Genomic DNA, 18523 nt, shown 5'->3' on the forward strand with positions numbered 1-18523 from the left:
ACTGTAGGGATGCGATGATTCTATGAACATGCCGTTTAATAGGGCAGGGAAGGCAGGGTACAGGATGAATGGAGAGCAGGGGGCCGTAGGAGCTCACTGCTCGCTTGATTCCACACTGTCACAGCTTCCTCTCTTAAAAATCACCTGCCTCACACAAATCAAAAGCAGATCAGTGAATGTGATGGGGAGGTGATGGCCTCGTAGTGTTATCACTAGACTATTAACCCAGCAGTTCAGCTAATGTTCTGGGACCTGGGTTCAAATCCCATCACGGCAGATGGTGGAATTCGAATTCAATGGAAAAAAAAATCTGAAATTAAGAATCTACTGATGATGGTGAATTGATTGTAGGAAAAAGCCATCTGGTTCCCTTTGGGGAAGGAAATCTGCCATCCTTACCCGGTCTGGCCTACATGTAACTCCAGAGCCACAGCAATGTGGTTGACTCTCAACTGCCCATCAAGGGCAACTAGGGACGGGTAATAAGTGCTGGCCAACCAGTGACACCCATGTCCCATGAATGAATTTTTAAAAAGCCAAGCGCTGATAGAAGCAAGGCCTATTGCCCATCACTAATTGCCCTTGTCCCAATAAGCGAGCCATTCGGTTGCCAAGATGGCGGCTGACTGATCTGTTCCAGAGGGTAGTTAGGAGTCAGCTATGTTATTGAGAGTCTGGAGTGGCAGAGAAAGACTAGGTAGGCAAAGACTTGTAACGTTGGCACGATGATACGATGGTTAGCACTGCTACCTCACAACGCCAAAGACCTGGTTTCAATTCCCAGCTTGGATCACTGTTAGTGCAGAGTCAGACCCCCATTTGGAGTATTGTGGGCAGTTTTGGGCCCCATATCTAAGGAATGATGTGCTGGCCTTGGAAAGGGTCCAGGGGAGGTTCACAAGAATGATCCCTGGAATGAAGAGCTTGTTGTATGAGGAACTCTGGGTCTCATTAAAGTTTAGAAGGATGAGGGGGGGGGACCTTATTGAAACTTACAGGACACTGCGAGGCCTGGATAGAGTGGACTTGGAGAGGATGTTTCCACTAGCAGGAAAAACTAGAACCAGAGGGCACAACCTCAGGCTGAAGGGACGATCCTTTAAAACAGAGATGAGGAGGAATTTCTTCAGCCAGAGAGTGGGGAATCTGTGGAAGTCTTTGCCACAGAGGGGGCCGGGTCACTGAGTGTCTTTAAGACAGAGATAGATAGGTTCTTGATTAATCAGGGGCTATGGGTAAAAGGCAGGAGAATGAGGATGAGAAAAATATCAGCTATGATTGAATGCGGAGCAGACTCGATAGGCCTATGTCTTATGATTCTGCACATTCTCCCTGTGTCTGCGTGGGTTTAGAACATAAGAACATAAGAACATAAGAAATAGGAGCAGGAGTAGGCCATCTAGCCCTTCGAGCCTGCCCCGCCATTCAATAAGATCATGGCTGATCTGTCGTGGCTCAGTTCCACTTTCCCGCCCTCTCCCCATAACCCTTAATCCCCTCTCTTATCAAAAACCCATCAACCCGCGTCTTAAAAATATTTAGCGAGGCAGCCTCCACCACTTCAACGGGCAGAGAATTCCAGAGATTCACCACCCTTTGAGTGAAGAAGTTCCTCCTCAACTCCGTTCTGAACCGCCCCCCCTTTATCTTGAGGCTGTGCCCCCTAGTCCTACTGTCTTTTTTGAGCGGGAAGAGTCTTTCCACCTCTATCCTATCCATCCCATTCATCATCTTATACGTCTCAATGAGATCTCCCCTCATTCTTCTAAACTCTAACGAGTACAAGCCTAGTTTATTCAGCCTCTCCTCATAGCTCAACCCCCTCAACTCCGGTATCAGCCTAGTAAACCTCCTCTGCACTCCCTCCAAGGCCAAAATATCCTTGCGCAGGTGCGGCGCCCAAAACTGCACACAGTACTCCAGCTGCGGCCTCACCAATGCCCTATACAGCTGCAGCAAGACCTCCCTACTTTTATATTCAATCCCCCTCGCTATGAAGGCCAGCATCCCATTCGCCTTCCTGACCACCTGCTGCACCTGCAGGCTGGGTTTTTGCGACTCATGCACAAGGACCCCGAGGTCCCTCTGCACCGTCGCCTGCTGCAGTTTTTCGCCCCGTAAGTAATAGTCCTTCCTACCATTCTTCCTACCAAAGTGGACCACCTCACACTTTCCTCTGGGTGCTCCGGTTTCCTCCCACAGTCTGAAAGATGTGCAGGTTAGGGTGCATCAGCCATGCTAAATTCTCCCTCAGTGTAACCCGAACAGGTGCCGGAGTGTTGGCGACTAGGGGATTTTCACAGTAACTTCATTGCAGCGTTAATGTAAGCTAATAAACTTTAGCTTTTTGACTCCCTGATGTAAATGTCTTTTCCCAATAATCGAGTACCTGGATTGTCATTGTTCTGATGCCAGCTTTTTCTCCCTTTTTTAAATTCCAGGTATATTTAATTAATGGAACTGAACTTCAGAGCTGTGTTTGGATTTGAACTGATATCCACTGGAGCACTAATTCACACCTCTGAACCACTTGTCCCAGTGATCTAACTGCTGTGTACTGAGCTGAACAGGGGTCACAGAAGAAAACTTGGAAGAAGACATGAACTTTCCGCACTGATTCAGTGTTTTTTCCAAGGCTGCACAGTGGTTTTTTAATGTCAAGGGTACAGGAAGCTGCGGAGTGACAAATCTAAAGGAATAACAGTGCCCGGGACCCCAGGGGCACATTGACTGTAATGCATGAAATATAATTTAATGTAAATCTCCCTCACCCTCAGATAAAAACGTGGGCAGCACAGTGATTAGCCCTGCTGCCTCACCAGGGACCCGGGTTCAATTTCAGCCTCGAGTCACTGTCTGTGAGGAGTCTGCATGTTCTCCCCGTGTCTGCGTGGGTTTCCTCAGACGCTCCGGTTTCCTCCCACAGTTTAAAGATGTGCAGGTTAGGTGGATTGGCCATAGGTGGATTGGCCACGCTAAATTGCCCCTTAGTGTCCAAAGATGTGCAGGTTAGGTGGATTGGCCATGCTAAATTGCCCCTTAGTGTCCAAAGATGTGCAGGTTAGGGGGATTGGCCATGCTAAATTGCCCCTTAGTGTCCAAAGATGTGCAGGTTAGGTGGATTGGCCATGCCAAGTTGCCCCATAGTATACAAAGATGTGCAGGTTAGGTGGATTGGCCATGCTAAATTGCCCCTTAGTGTCCAAAGATGTGCAGGTTAGGGGGATTGGCCATGCTAAATTGCCCCTTAGTGTCCAAAGATGTGCAGGTCAGGGGGATTGGCCATGCTAAATTGCCCCTTAGTGTCCAAAGATGTGCAGGTTAGGTGGATTGGCCATGCTAAATTGCCCCTTAGTGTCCAAAGATGTGCAGGTTAGGGGGATTGGCCATGCTAAATTGCCCCTTAGTGTCCAAAGATGTGCAGGTTAGGTGGATTGGCCATGCCAAGTTGCCCCATAGTATACAAAGATGTGCAGGTTAGGTGGATTGGCCATGCTAAATTGCCCCTTAGTGTCCAAAGATGTGCAGGTTAGGTGGATTGGCCATGCTAATTGCCCCTTAGTGTCAGGGGGATTAGTAGGGTAAATATGTGGGACTACGGGGATAGGGCCTGGGTGGGGTTGTTGTTGCTGCAGACTCGATGGGCTGAATGGCCTCTTTCTGCACTGTAGGGATACTATGATTCTAAACCCACTTTCAAACCAAGCAATCTGACCAAGATTTCGAACATGTGGTAATACCTCCTCCGGTTGCATGTAAACCTTTATTTGTTCACTTTCCCGTGAAGTGTATGTTACACGGGCTATATAAATACCTTGTTGTTTTTGTCTTGGCCTGTCACTATATTGTTAATGTGTAATAAATTTAGATTGTACTTTCAGTATTTGGAAGGCAAGCCCAAGTTTGTCAGACTTATGATTTTATTTAAGCTTAAGTGAGCCCTCAAAGTGCACAGAATTCGGAGATGTTTGATTTGATTTGGTTCGATTTATTTTTGTCACATGTATTAGTTTGCAGTGAAAAGTATTGCTTCTTACACGCTATACAGACAAAACATACCGTATGTAGAGAGGGAAAGGACAGAGTGCAGAATGTAGTGTTACAGTCACAGCGAGGGTGTAGAGAAAGATCAACTTAATGCGAGGTAGGTCCATTCAAAAGTCTGACAGCAGCAGGGAAGAAGCTGTTCTTGAGCTGGTTGGTACGTGACCTCCTGACAGAAGAAGATGGAAAAGGGAATGTCCGGGTGTACGTGGGGTCCTTAATTATGCTGGCTGCTTTGCCGAGGCAGCGGGAAGTGTAGACAGAGTCAATGGATGGGAGGCTGGTTTGTGTGATGGATTGGGCTACATTCACGACCTTTTGTAGTTCCTTGCAGTCTTGGGCAGAGCAAGAGCCCAGACCAAGCTGTGATACAACCGGAAAGAATGCTTTCTATGGGGCATCTGTAAAAGTTGGTGAGGGTCGTAGCTGACATACCAAATTTCCTTAGTCTTCTGAGAAAGTAGAGGCGTTGGTGGACTTTCTTAACTATAGTTATAGAATAACAATTGTCTCAGTGATCAGTAGCTCCATTTGTGAATGAGAACATCACATATGCAGCTTTGAAATCAGGGGGATGAGGTTGATCCAGACACATAGATAGATAGCTTGGAAATTCATACCCCTGTTTAAAAGCAAGTGGTCTCTTAAGCGATCGTAACAAATCAAAGATCTTAGATTTGAATCCCGAAATTACACAGTTGTATTCAGTGGAAAGTCAGCTTGCAATGCTCAGGTATTAGGGGCTAAAAAGACAGAGGTTGTTGAAGTATCTCAATGACTCTAAGTTAAGATATATCTATGAGTCTACTGGCTCAATCCTTCAATTCTGGGGAGAAAAAGATTGATCCTAATGGCACGTATTCTGAGTTAGCTCAGATTCGATTACAAGCGGAACAGCTTGACATGGAAAAAAAAGGGAAGTGAATAAACTGGAGAACGGGTAAGACAGAAATAAAGGAAACTTGAATTGAAAGAAGAGGAAAAAGGAAGCGAGAAGTGCAGAAACTTGAAGCAAGCTCATTTGAACTCAACAGAGTTAAGATTAATTCACATGAGCAGGACTGGGACTAAAACTTGAGTGATTTAACTCCTGATTTTCATTTGATGAGGGATTCCTTTTGACACGACTTTTCGCAACAACACAGAGATTCTTACAAAATCCCTGAACACAGTATCTACAATTTTTGTGGGCGTGGGAATGGGAATAAGGCCAGAACAGTGTTCACACATACACATTTGGCCAAGGCAGCTGTTGATGTCAAACTGCATCTCCAGGCACGTTTCCCTTTAATTAGGATTTGAGAATAGGATTAGTGGTGTTTTTCTACAATTGTACAGGGTGTTGGTGAGGCCACAAAAGGAGTATTGTGTGCAGTTTTGGTGCCCTTATCTGAGGAAGGATGTCCTTGCTATAGAGAGGGTGCAGTGAAGGTTTGCCAGGCTGATTCCTGGAATGGCAGGTCTGTCATATGAGGAGAAACTAAGTTGGTTAGAACTATATTCACTGGAGTTTGGAAGAGTGAGAGGGGATCGCATAGAAACTTATAAAATTCTAATAGGATTAGGGCAGCATGGTGGCACAGTGGTTAGCACCGTTGCCTCACAGCGCCAGGGACACGGGTTCAATTCCTGGTGACATGGTGACACAGTGGTTGGCACTGCTGCCTCGCAGCGCCAGGGACCCGGGTTCGATTCCTGGCAGCACAGTGGTTAGCACTGCTGCCTCGCAGCGCCAGGGACCCAGGTTCGATTCCTGCCTTGAGACACAGTCCATGTGGAGTCTACACATTCTCCCCGTGTCTGCGTGGGTTTCCTCCAGTTTTATTTTATTTATTTATTTGTCACAAGTAAGGCTTACATTAACGCTGCAATGAAGTTACCATGAAATGTCCTCCCACAGTCCAAGATGTGCAAGTTAGGTGGATTGCCCCTTAGTGTCATGGGGAGTAGCTGGGGTAAATGTATGGCGTTATGGGGATAGCGCCCGAGTGGGATTGTGGACAGTGCAGACTCAATGGGCTGAATGGCCTCCTTCAGCACTGAAGGTTTCTATGTTTCGACACAGGGTAGATTCAGAAAGAATATTCCTAATAGTGGGGGAGTCCAGACTAAGGGTCACAGTTTGAGGATAACCTTTTAGGACTTTTAGGACTGAGGTGAGGAGAAATTTCTTCACCCCTACCCCAGTGTGGGACATGGAATTGTTAGCAGAGGGGAATCTGTGAGTGTGGGGATCCCTACCCCAGTGTGGGACAGAGCACTGTTAGCAGAGGGGAATCTGTGAGTGTGGGGATCCCTACCCCAGTGTGGGACAGAGCACTGTTAGCAGAGGGGAATCTGTGAGTGTGGGGATCCCTACCCCAGTGTGGGTCACAGCACTGTTAGCAGAGGGGAATCTGTGAGTGTGGGGGATCCCTACCCCAGTGTGGGACACAGCATTGTTAGCAGAGGGGAATCTGTGAGTGTGGGGATCCCTACCCCAGTGTGGGACATGGAATTGTTAGCAGAGGGGAATCTGTGAGTGTGGAGGATCCCTATCCCAGTGTGGGACATGGAATTGTTAGCAGAGGGGAATCTGTGAGTGTGGAGGATCCCTATCCCAGTGTGGGACACAGCATTGTTAGCAGAGGGGAATCTGTGAGTGTGGGGATCCCTACCCCAGTGTGGGTCACAGCACTGTTAGCAGAGGGGAATCTGTGAGTGTGGGGATCCCTACCCCAGTGTGGGTCACAGCACTGTTAGCAGAGGGGAATCTGTGAGTGTGGGGGATCCCTACCCCAGTGTGGGACACTGCACTGTTAGCAGAGGGGAATCTGTGAGTGTGGGGGATCCCTACCCCAGTGTGGGACACAGCACTGTTAGCAGAGAGGAATCTGTGAGTGTGGGGATCCCTACCCCAGTGTGGGACATGGAATTGTTAGCAGAGAGGAATCTGTGAGTGTGGGGATCCCTACCCCAGTGTGGGTCACAGCATTGTTAGCAGAGGGGAATCTGTGAGTGTGGGGATCCCTACCCCAGTGTGGGACACAGCACTGTTAGCAGAGGGGAATCTGTGAGTGTGGGGGATCCCTACCCCAGTGTGGGACATGGAATTGTTAGCAGAGGGGAATCTGTGAGTGTGGGGATCCCTACCCCAGTGTGGGACACTGCACTGTTAGCAGAGGGGAATCTGTGAGTGTGGGGGATCCCTACCCCAGTGTGGGACATGGAATTGTTAGCAGAGAGGAATCTGTGAGTGTGGGGATCCCTACCCCAGTGTGGGACACAGCACTGTTAGCAGAGGGGAATCTGTGAGTGTGGGGGATCCCTATCCCAGTGTGGGACACAGCACTGTTAGCAGAGGGGAATCTGTGAGTGTGGGGATCCCTACCCCAGTGTGGGACACAGCACTGTTAGCAGAGGGGAATCTGTGAGTGTGGGGATCCCTACCCCAGTGTGGGACAGAGCACTGTTAGCAGAGGGGAATCTGTGAGTGTGGGGATCCCTACCCCAGTGTGGGACATGGAATTGTTAGCAGAGAGGAATCTGTGAGTGTGGGGATCCCTACCCCAGTGTGGGACATGGAATTGTTAGCAGAGGGGAATCGGTGAGTGTGGGGATCCCTACCCCAGTGTGGGACACAGCACTGTTAGCAGAGGGGAATCTGTGAGTGTAGGGGCCCATACCCCAGTGTGGGACAGAGCACTGTTAGCAGAGGGGAATCTGTGAGTGTGGGGGATCCCTACCCCAGTGTGGGACACAGCACTGTTAGCAGAGGGGAATCTGTGAGTGTGGGGATCCCTACCCCAGTGTGGGACACTGCATTGTTAGCAGAGGGGAATCTGTGAGTGTGGGGGCCCATACCCCAGTGTGGGACACAGCACTGTTAGCAGAGGGGAATCTGTGAGTGTGGGGATCCCTACCCCAGTGTGGGACAGAGCACTGTTAGCAGAGGGGAATCTGTGAGTGTGGGGGCCCCTACCCCAGTGTGGGACACAGCACTGTTAGCAGAGGGGAATCTGTGAGTGTGGGGATCCCTACCCCAGTGTGGGACACTGCATTGTTAGCAGAGGGGAATCTGTGAGTGTGGGGGCCCATACCCCAGTGTGGGACACAGCACTGTTAGCAGAGGGGAATCTGTGAGTGTGGGGATCCCTACCCCAGTGTGGGACAGAGCACTGTTAGCAGAGGGGAATCTGTGAGTGTGGGGGCCCCTACCCCAGTGTGGGACACAGCACTGTTAGCAGAGGGGAATCTGTGAGTGTGGGGATCCCTACCCCAGTGTGGGACACTGCACTGTTAGCAGAGGGGAATCTGTGAGTGTGGGGGATCCCTACCCCAGTGTGGGTCACAGCACTGTTAGCAGAGGGGAATCTGTGAGTGTGGAGGATCCCTATCCCAGTGTGGGACACAGCATTGTTAGCAGAGGGGAATCTGTGAGTGTGGAGGATCCCTACCCCAGTGTGGGACACAGCACTGTTAGCAGAGGGGAATCTGTGAGTGTGGGGATCCCTACCCCAGTGTGGGACACAGCACTGTTAGCAGAGGGGAATCTGTGAGTGTGGAGGATCCCTACCCCAGTGTGGGACACAGCACTGTTAGCAGAGGGGAATCTGTGAGTGTGGAGGATCCCTACCCCAGTGTGGGACAGAGCATTGTTAGCAGAGGGGAATCTGTGAGTGTGGGGACCCCTACCCCAGTGTGGGACACAGCACTGTTAGCAGAGGGGAATCTGTGAGTGTGGGGATCCCTACCCCAGTGTGGGACACAGCACTGTTAGCAGAGGGGAATCTGTGAGTGTGGGGATCCCTACCCCAGTGTGGGACACAGCACTGTTAGCAGAGGGGAATCTGTGAGTGTGGGGATCCCTACCCCAGTGTGGGACATGGAATTGTTAGCAGAGGGGAGTCTGTGAGTGTGGGGATCCCTATCCCAGTGTGGGACAGAGCATTGTTAGCAGAGGGGAATCTGTGAGTGTGGGGATCCCTACCCCAGTGTGGGACATGGAATTGTTAGCAGAGGGGAGTCTGTGAGTGTGGGGATCCCTACCCCAGTGTGGGTCACAGCACTGTTAGCAGAGGGGAATCTGTGAGTGTGGGGGATCCCTACCCCAGTGTGGGACACAGCATTGTTAGCAGAGGGGAATCTGTGAGTGTGGGGATCCCTACCCCAGTGTGGGACAGAGCACTGTTAGCAGAGGGGAATCTGTGAGTGTGGGGATCCCTACCCCAGTGTGGGACACAGCATTGTTAGCAGAGAGGAATCTGTTACAGAATTTAAACTGGTCCTTTCAAAGGATTGATAAGAATTGATCTTAAGGGTTCAGAAATGCCTGGAAAGAGTGAAGTTGCACTGATTAGACATGGATTTCTTCTGCGATGGTGGTGAAGAAAGTGGTTCCTGTGTAACTTTAATCGAGACTCACTGCGATAATGTTGGGGATCAAATTGTAGTTAACTTTGTAGCAGCATCTAAGCTGCCTTCACGATGACTGTGGTGCGGTTCCCGGGATGATACACTCTAACTCGCTGAGTATAAAACATGTAAGCAGAATAAGGAGTTCCATTTGGACAATGATAGCAGTAAAGCACTAGCTGTGGCGACCTTTATTATGATTTAACACAGTTGGCGTCTGCAGATCTCGTAACAAGCTGACAACGCACAATCTCCAACATTAATTCAGCAATTAAGATCCTCCCGCTCCCCCCCACCCACCCCACCCTCCACCCTCCCCCACCCCCCACACACCCAGGATACAGAATTCGATCATTAGACCACTTCATCATCACAGAAACCATAGAATCCCTACGGTGCAGAAGGAGGTCACTCAGCCCAAGGAGCCTGCAGCAACAATAATCCCACCCAAGGCCTATCCCCGTAACCCCACGTACTTACCCTGCTAATCCCCCTGACACCTAGAGACTAGCATGGCTAATCTATCTAACCCAGCCATCTTTGGACCCTAAGGGACAATTTAGCATGGCCAATCCACCTATCCTGCACATCTTTAAACACTAAGGGACAATTTAGCATGGCCAATCCACCTAACCCACACATCTTTGGACACTAAGGGGCAATTTAGCATGGCCAATCTCCCTAATCTACACATCGTTAGACACTAAGGGACAATTTAGCATGGCCAATCCACCTAACCCACACATCTTTGGACACTGAGGAGAAATTTAGCATGGCCAATCCACCCTAACCTGCATGTCTTTGGACACTAAGGGGCAAATTAGCATGGCCAATCCACCTAACCTGCATGTCTTTGGACACTAAGGGACAATTTAGCATGGCCAATCCACCTAACCTGCACATCTTTGGACACTAAGGGGTAATTTAGCATGGCCAACCCACATAACCCGCACATCTTTAGACACTATGGGGCAATTTGGCATGGCCAATCCATCTAACCTACACATCTATGGACACTAAGAGGCAATTTAACACGGCCAATCCACATAGCTTGCACATATCGACATGTTCAAGTCTTGTTCTGGGCTATCATTTCCTGTCATCTCCCAGGGTGAATGTTTCCTTTTGATGACAAATAGCCTCAAACACGTCGTACAAAGAAAGTGGTGGTCGTTCAGCCCTTTTCCAAGTGTTGATGGGACAATTAAACATCACCAACCCCCACAGACTGCATTAATCTTGGCGGCTTAAGTTGTTCTTCAACAACTTAAAGGGAGCCACTCTTAATCAAATGTGGCCTGGATGGAGCGCCCAGTCCCTGAACGTCTGCCAGGGCTGCCCTCGGCTCATTTCAATGGGGGAAGATAGCCAGGGCAGTTTATCACAGAGGGTGGCACGGTGCCACAGTGGTTACCCTCCTTCTGCACTGTGGGCATTCTGCTATTCTATCCTCTGCTTCTGTGAGAAAAAGAATTCAAGAATCGAATGATAATCCAGGTACAATCTTGGGACCCTGACAATGTAATAACAGACCGACCCAGGTGTAGCTGAAGGTACTTCCATTTAACTGGAGAATGTGAGACTCTGAGACAACTAATCTGGGAAGTTGAAGTGCTGAGCTAAAAGCTGCCTGGCACATTGAAAAGGGGTTGTGAAATTGTGCGCAAATTGCTTACAAAAGCTGGCAGAAGGTGAGCCAAAGTGTCTGAATTTGACAATCAGTGCACGCAGTGTTATCCATTTTGCAGATTGCTGTGAGCCAGGCTAATTAAAGCTATAAATTCCATTGTTCTAAAAAGTCAAGGGAAAGACGTCATAGAGGGGAATGTGGGTGAGAGGGGGAGATTTATTCATTCGTGGGAAATGAGCGTCGCTGGCTGGCCAGCATTTATTGCCCATCCCTCGTTGCCCTTGAGAAGGTACCTTCTTAAACAACTGAGTGTCTTGCTGGGCCGTTCAGAGGGCAGCTGAGAGTCAACCACGTTGCTGCGACTCTGGAATCACATGTAGGCCAGACTGGGTAAGGACGGCAGATTTCCTTCCCTTTAACGAACCAGATGGGTTTTTCTGACATTGGTTTCATGGTCTTCAGAAGATTCCTAATTCCAGGTTTTTTTTAAATTAATGAATTCAAATTCCACCAGTTGCTGAGGCGGGATTTGAACCCGGGTCCCCAGGACGGGAGCTGAGTTCCTGGATGAATATTCTCACCATAATACCACTTCCCTTTGGGTTAGACGGGGACAACATGAGGGAAGCCACGGGCAGAGGGTGAAACTGGGCAAGGGTTGGCAAGGCAGCACAAGAACGGTTGCAATCGCCATCTGTTTTACCCCATTTCCCCACCCCCTTACCCCGCCTTCCCCGCCCCCTGACACAGGTTCTGCGGGATACTGGCTAGGTGCGACAATGGGCGTAAGAGACATCTCTCCTGATTTACCCTTCTCCACCCACCTCCCGCCTCGCCAATCCTGGCCCGCACTCAACAGGCCGAGAGGGTGAAGGGGAGAGGGTCAAGGGAAGGGGGACGATTGGGAATGAGCTCCCGGGCCGTTAATGAAAGGTAGACTGGCATATTTTCAGTGGCTCCGAGTTCTCCCCGTGCCCACTCAGGCAGGGGCTGAAGAAGGGGTACAGTTTCTCGGTGAACAGGTCGGTGAAGGTGTGCAGGTGGGACATGTTGTCCGCATTGTAGAAGGACACCTGGCCTCCCTCGTAGTCCAGGTACACCCCGATCCTCCTGGGACGGGTGCTCAGCCTGAGCCGGGTGCGGGGCAGGGAGCCAGCCTTGTAGTCGTTGCCGTTCCTGAGCCACACGATCCAGTAGCCAGCCTGCGGGATGGCCGTGATGTCCCCCTTCCTGTTGATGGACTCCTTCACCACGCCCACGTCCCACTCGGTGCTCTCGCCCACCACCACCTCCCAGTAATGCCTCCCCATGGTGAAGCCCGGGGAGCCCAACACGCAGAGAGAGGGATTGAACCTCTCCGGGGTGTCGGGCAGCTGCTGCTGCTTGTTTGCGTATCTGACACTGGTCAAGTCTTCCGATATGAGGAGCCAGGAGTGAGCCGTCTTCGGGTTCAGGGTCACTGATGCCGGAACTGATCCAGAGAGAGGGAGAGAGATAACAAGTAATCACAAAGTCACAAAATCATAAAATCCCTACAGTACTGAAAGAGGTCATTCAGCCCATCGCATCTGTACTGAGACACAATCCCACACTATTCCCTTAACCTCACACACTTACCCTGCTAATCCCCCTGACACTAAAGGACAATTTAGCATGGCCAATCCACCTAACCCGCACATCTTTGGACACTAAGGGGTAATTTAGCATGGCCAATCCATCCTAACCTGCACACCTTTAAACACTAAGGGACAATTTAGCATGGCCAATCCACCCAACCTGAACATCTTTGGACACTAAGGGGCAATTTAGCATGGCCAATCCACCCAACCTGAACATCTTTGGACACTAAGGGGCAATTTAGCATGGCCAATCCATCTAACCTGAACATCTTTGGACACTAAGGGGCAATTTAGCATGGCCAATCCATCTAACCTGAACATCTTTGGACACTAAGGGGCAATTTAGCATGGCCAATCCACCTAACCTGCACATCTTTGGGCACTAAGGGGCAATTTAGCATGGCCAATCCACCTAACCTGCACATCTTTGGACACTAAGTGGCAACTTAGCACGGCCAATCCACCAAACCTACACATCTTTGGACACTAAGGGGCAATTTAGCATGGCCAATCCATCCGAACCTGCACATCTTTAAACACTAAGGGACAATTTAGCATGGCCAATCCATCTAACCTGAACATCTTTGGACACTAAGGGGCAATTTAGCATGGCCAATCCACCTAACCTGCACATCTTTGGACACTAAGGGGCAATTTAGCATGGCCAATCCCCCTAACCTGCACATCTTTGGACACGAAGGGGCAATTTAGCATGGCCAATCCATCTAACCTGAACATCTTTGGACACTAAGGGGCAATTTAGCATGGCCAATCCATCTAACCTGAACATCTTTGGACACTAAGGGGCAATTTAGCATGGCCAATCCACCTAACCTGCACATCTTTGGGCACTAAGGGGCAATTTAGCATGGCCAATCCACCTAACCTGCACATCTTTGGACACTAAGTGGCAACTTAGCACGGCCAATCCACCAAACCTACACATCTTTGGACACTAAGGGGCAATTTAGCATGGCCAATCCATCCGAACCTGCACATCTTTAAACACTAAGGGACAATTTAGCATGGCCAATCCATCTAACCTGAACATCTTTGGACACTAAGGGGCAATTTAGCATGGCCAATCCACCTAACCTGCACATCTTTGGACACTAAGGGGCAATTTAGCATGGCCAATCCCCCTAACCTGCACATCTTTGGACACTAAGGGGCAATTTAGCATGGCCAATCCATCTAACCTGAACATCTTTAGACACTAAGGGGCAATTTAGCATGGCCAATCCATCTAACCTGAACATCTTTGGACACTAAGGGGCAATTTAGCATGGCCAATCCACCTAACCTGAACATCTTTGGACACTAAGGGACAAGTTAGCATGGCCAATCCACCTAACCTACACATCTTTCACTGAATTGGGCATAGGGTCTAAATCAGGATTCCTACCAGCTGGGGAACGCATCATCATTCCCCAGCTCACCTCACCAGAGCTGGAGAAGTCCAATCATTATTCAACTGTGTGAACTTGAATGTAATTAGCGCGCTTGAATCTCGATTCAAAACCCTCCCACTTTTCATCCGTGGGATTGGCCCCAGTCAAGCTCTGGTCATGAGCACCGTGGGCCTGGCACATTGGAACCCAAGGTTGGGGGGGTGGGGTCAAGGAGGCAAGTGCACTAATGCCCCTCTGTTGCTGCCAGGCTGCAAAGGGAGCGTCCCCCAAGGGCCCTCGGGCTGGGGGCTCTGTGGTTAGACAGTCCCTTCAACCCCTGGGAAATCTGAACATCACGTTTGAGATGGTAGTTTGAGGCATCTCGCTGATCAAAGTCTTCATTCTGGTCTGTGAGCTGTAAGATCTTTGAATCTTAGTCTGGTCACTTTAATCTCCATTCCCCGCACCCCCCCCGACTCCCCACCACCACCCTCCCCGGCATCTGTCAAATCACGGGAGCGCTTCATTCTTTTTTTCATAGCATCCCTACAATGCAGAAGGGATTTGGCCCATTGAGTCTGCACAGACAACAGTCCCTATCCACATAACCCCATGTAGTTACTCTCCTAGTCCCCCTCGTGCTCAGGGACAATTCTGCATGGCCAATCAACCTAACCCACACATTTTTGGGCTATGGGAGGAAAACGGAGAACCTGGAGGAAACCCACAGAGAATGTGCAGACTCCATACAGACAGAAACCCAAGCCAGGAATCGAATCTGGGACCCTGGCGCTATGAGGCAGCAGTGCTAACCACTGTGCCACCATGCTGCCCCTTCCAGAAAAGTTTCCTCTTTCTGTCCCTCAGGAGAATCAGGTGTGAAAAGGCCCCTTTCAAGCCCTCTGGCTGATAGGAAAAGTCACTTTCATTGGAGTTGGGGATAGAATTTCCTTCTCCACAGCTGTTCACTTGGCCCCATTTGTTTTAATATTGCATTTACTCTTCGCCTTTGAGCCTTCCTAGAAAGCACAATTCCATGAAAATCCATTAAAGTCCTTGGAAATCCTTTGAATTCCTTTTTATCCCCTAGAAAACCTTCGCTTTCCTCTGGAAATCCTTATTTTCACTCAACTTCATAGTACAGTCTAACAAGATTTTGATAGACAGTTTAATGGTTTCTGCACAGTATGCAGTGTTTATCTTTCTCTTCTAAGTTGAATGCATCTGATTTACACCCCACCCCCCAGCATCATTGTTCCTAACCACAATGTTATTACAAAAGAAGGCCTGAAAGCACTTGGCTGCTTGGAAGTTTATCCAGTTTTGAGTTTCCACTCAGGAAACTTTGATTATTCTCACTCTTTATGAATCATTAATATAGAATGTAAATAGCTGAGGGCCCAGACTCTGACTCAATATTCATTACCTGACCAATTTAATGCCCCATTTATACTGACTCTTTTCTTCCTGTTTATTAGTCAAGCTCCTACCATGCTAATGTATTAGCACCAATTTCATGATGCCTAAACTTGCTGATTAACCTAACATATGGCATCTTTCTGAATGTGCTTCGGAAATCCAGGTGTACAACATCTACTGGTTCTCCTTTATCTACCAGACAAATTATATCCTCAAAAAAACCTCCAATAAATTTGTTAATCAATGTAAATAAGTACAATTCTGATGCCAGTGATTATGAAACCTATTCCATCATCACATTAGATAGCCTCAATGCTTTGTTTTACAGGTTGTTGGAGAGGTGCGCGTACTGTTGACACATTGCTGATCCTGACCCTGCCTTCTACAGAAGTTGACAACTCTCCCACCAACCAGCGAGATCTCCCTTGACAATATTCCTTCCTCCATCGCCAGCACTAAAACTGATCGTTTGCTCAGTTATCAGATATGTGATTGTGGGACCTTGCTGTGCACAACTTGGCAGCTGTATTTCCTGCGTGGCAGCATTTCAAGAGTATTTGGTTGGTTGTTAAGCCCGTGGGGATCTCCTGAGGTTGGGTTAGTGGCTCTATAAATCTCTCTTCCTTCCCAGTCTTCTGCCACCTGAGAGATAAATGCCCCTTAAAGTGGATCAGTTTACCCCCCACTGCCCCTCTCAGAAGACGAAGGTTTCTGAGATAGTTAAATGCTGATTTCAAGTGGGACCCAGCATGAGGTTGAAGGACCGTCCATCATCCTGTGTCAAAACCAGGGAGAAAGTGTGTCAAGTGTAATGAAAGCTCAGGGCCCAGCGATAGGGATGAGGCAGTGAGGGGTATACCTTCACTTTTACCCCAGGGTTTTAGTGGACCAAACACCCATTTTAAACAATACCCCATGATCATTTCCGCTCATGAAAAGTAGGCCAAGGAATCTAAACCCTCAACGAGGGAATCCACTCCCTCAACCGCAGAACCTACCCCCTTGCCCAGGGAACCTATCCTCAACCAGGGAACCTGCTCCCTTAACCAGATCCCCTTAACCTATCCCCTCAATGCGGGAGTCTACCCACTTGGCCTTGGAAACGACCCCCTCAACCAGGGAATCTATTCCCTCGGCTACGGAACTATCTCTTCATCCAGAAAACCTGCATTATAATCCAGAGGACCCATTCCCCCTAATCCAACCGCTCAGCCAAGGAACCTATACGCGCATCCAGAGCATTTATATCCTTGTCCAGGAGCCTAGATTCTTGGCCGGAGGCCTTTAAACCCTAGGCCAGGAGCCTGTTCTCTAGTCCAGGAGCCAGTTCACTCAGCCAACCAGCCTGTTCTGTAGGCCAGGAGTCTGTTCTCTCAGCCAAGAGCCTGTTTGCTAGGCCAGGAGCGTGTCCTCTCGGCCAGGAGTCTTTTGTCTAGGCCGGGAGCCTGTTCTCTTGGCCAGGAGCCAGTTCGCTCAGCCAACCAGTCTGTTCTGTAGGCCAGGAGTCTGGTCTCTAGGCCAGAAGCCTTTCCTGAGACCAGGAGCTATTCTCTCAGCCAGGAGCATGTTCACTAGGCCAGAAGCCTGTTCTCTAGGGGAGCAGCTGTTCTCTGGGTCAGGAGAATGTTCTCTCAGCCACGTGCCTGTTCTCTAGGTCAGGAGAATGTTCTCGAGGCCAGGGGCCTGTTCTCTCGGCTGGGAGCCTTTTCTCTAGGCCAGGAGCCTGTTCTCTCAGCCAGGAGCCAGTTCTCTGGGCCAGGAGCCTGTTCTCTAGGCCAGGGGCCTGTTCTTTAGGCCAGAAGCCTACTTTCTAGGCCAGCTGACAACAGCATCTAAAGGACAAGCTATTTTTAGAAATTCTCTCCAAAATGCAAATCTGAAGCACTTCAATGCGATTACTCAACTGCCAACAATAATTGGAAACGAGCCACATTTCAACAACATTTTAAAGGGTTTTCTTTACAAAGAAAGTTGTTCATTAACTGATGCTTCCTCACAAGTATGTTGCGAAGGAGATTCTTAAATAAAGAAGCCAACTAATTGGGTGTAATCAGTCACGGTTTGGAACTGCACAATGCCTTAATGAATCTCTGGGCACCGAGAATGTCTCTGTATAAAAATTCATCCCTTTATCTGACAAAGTCTACTCAGTGAGGAGGACAAACACTGAAGGAAAAAGCAGCAACTTCAAGGTTGCGAAAAATGAGGTTGTTTTTTGTTAAAGGAATGAATCAATCGGAATTTTTAGCCTGTTGAGTCTGGAAGCTGTCACGAAACACATTCCTGACCACAGTCAGTTCCGAAACACATTTTCACACTGGCACGGATAAATGAAACACTCGCTGTAAAAGACTGAGCAACACCAGAGAATGTGAGTTTAAAGTTTATTTATCACAAGTAGGTTTATATTTACAATGCAATGAAGTTATTGTGAAAATCCCCTAGTTGCCACACTCCGGTGCCTGTTCGGGTACACTGAGGGAGAATTTAGCTTGGCTAATCTACCTAACCTGCACGTCTTTCGGACTGTGGGAGGAAACCAGAGCACCCGGAGGAAACCCACGCAGACACGGGGAGAATGTCCACACAGCCGTGCCACTGTGAGCACCATGGTGGCACAGCGGTTAGCACTGCTGCTTCACAGCACCAGAGACCCGGGTTCAATTCCTGGCTCGGGTCACTGTCTGTGTGGAGTTTGCATGTTCTCCCCGTGTCTGCGTGGGTTTCCTCCGGGCGCTCTGGTTTCCTCCCACAGTCCAAAAAACGTGCTGGTTAGATGTATTCGCCGTGCTAAATTCTCCCTCAGTGTACCCAAACAGGTGCCGGCGTAGGGGATTTTCACAGTGATTTCATTGCAGTGTTAATGTAGGCCTACTTATGACACTTTAAAACTACTTTCTCCAACCTAATTATTCTATTGTTCTACCAAGTCCAATACATGCAGATAGTTTGATATGTGGATTTATAACTGAGTGGGAATTAAAAAGCCTCCAAATTTCTAACCAACGTGCTTACTTTTTTTCTCT

At 49.0% G+C, this 18523-nt stretch overlaps 1 protein-coding gene across 1 annotated transcript in view; it reads right to left on the reverse strand.

Moving 5' to 3' along the window:
- Nucleotides 1–11991: 11991 nt before the first annotated feature.
- The window catches only part of LOC145337230 (uncharacterized), a 97471-nt gene continuing 90939 nt past the window's right edge, over nt 11992–18523 (reverse strand). Inside the window, exon 20 of the mRNA XM_080182022.1 lies at nt 11992–12539. Within this exon, the coding sequence (XP_080038148.1) occupies nt 11992–12539 (548 nt within the window). The remainder of the gene's footprint in view (nt 12540–18523) is intronic.

This window comes from Carcharhinus amblyrhynchos, unplaced genomic scaffold, assembly GCF_965287045.1.
Source record: "Carcharhinus amblyrhynchos unplaced genomic scaffold, sCarAmb.v2.hapA scaffold_45, whole genome shotgun sequence".
NCBI lineage: Eukaryota > Metazoa > Chordata > Chondrichthyes > Carcharhiniformes > Carcharhinidae > Carcharhinus > Carcharhinus amblyrhynchos.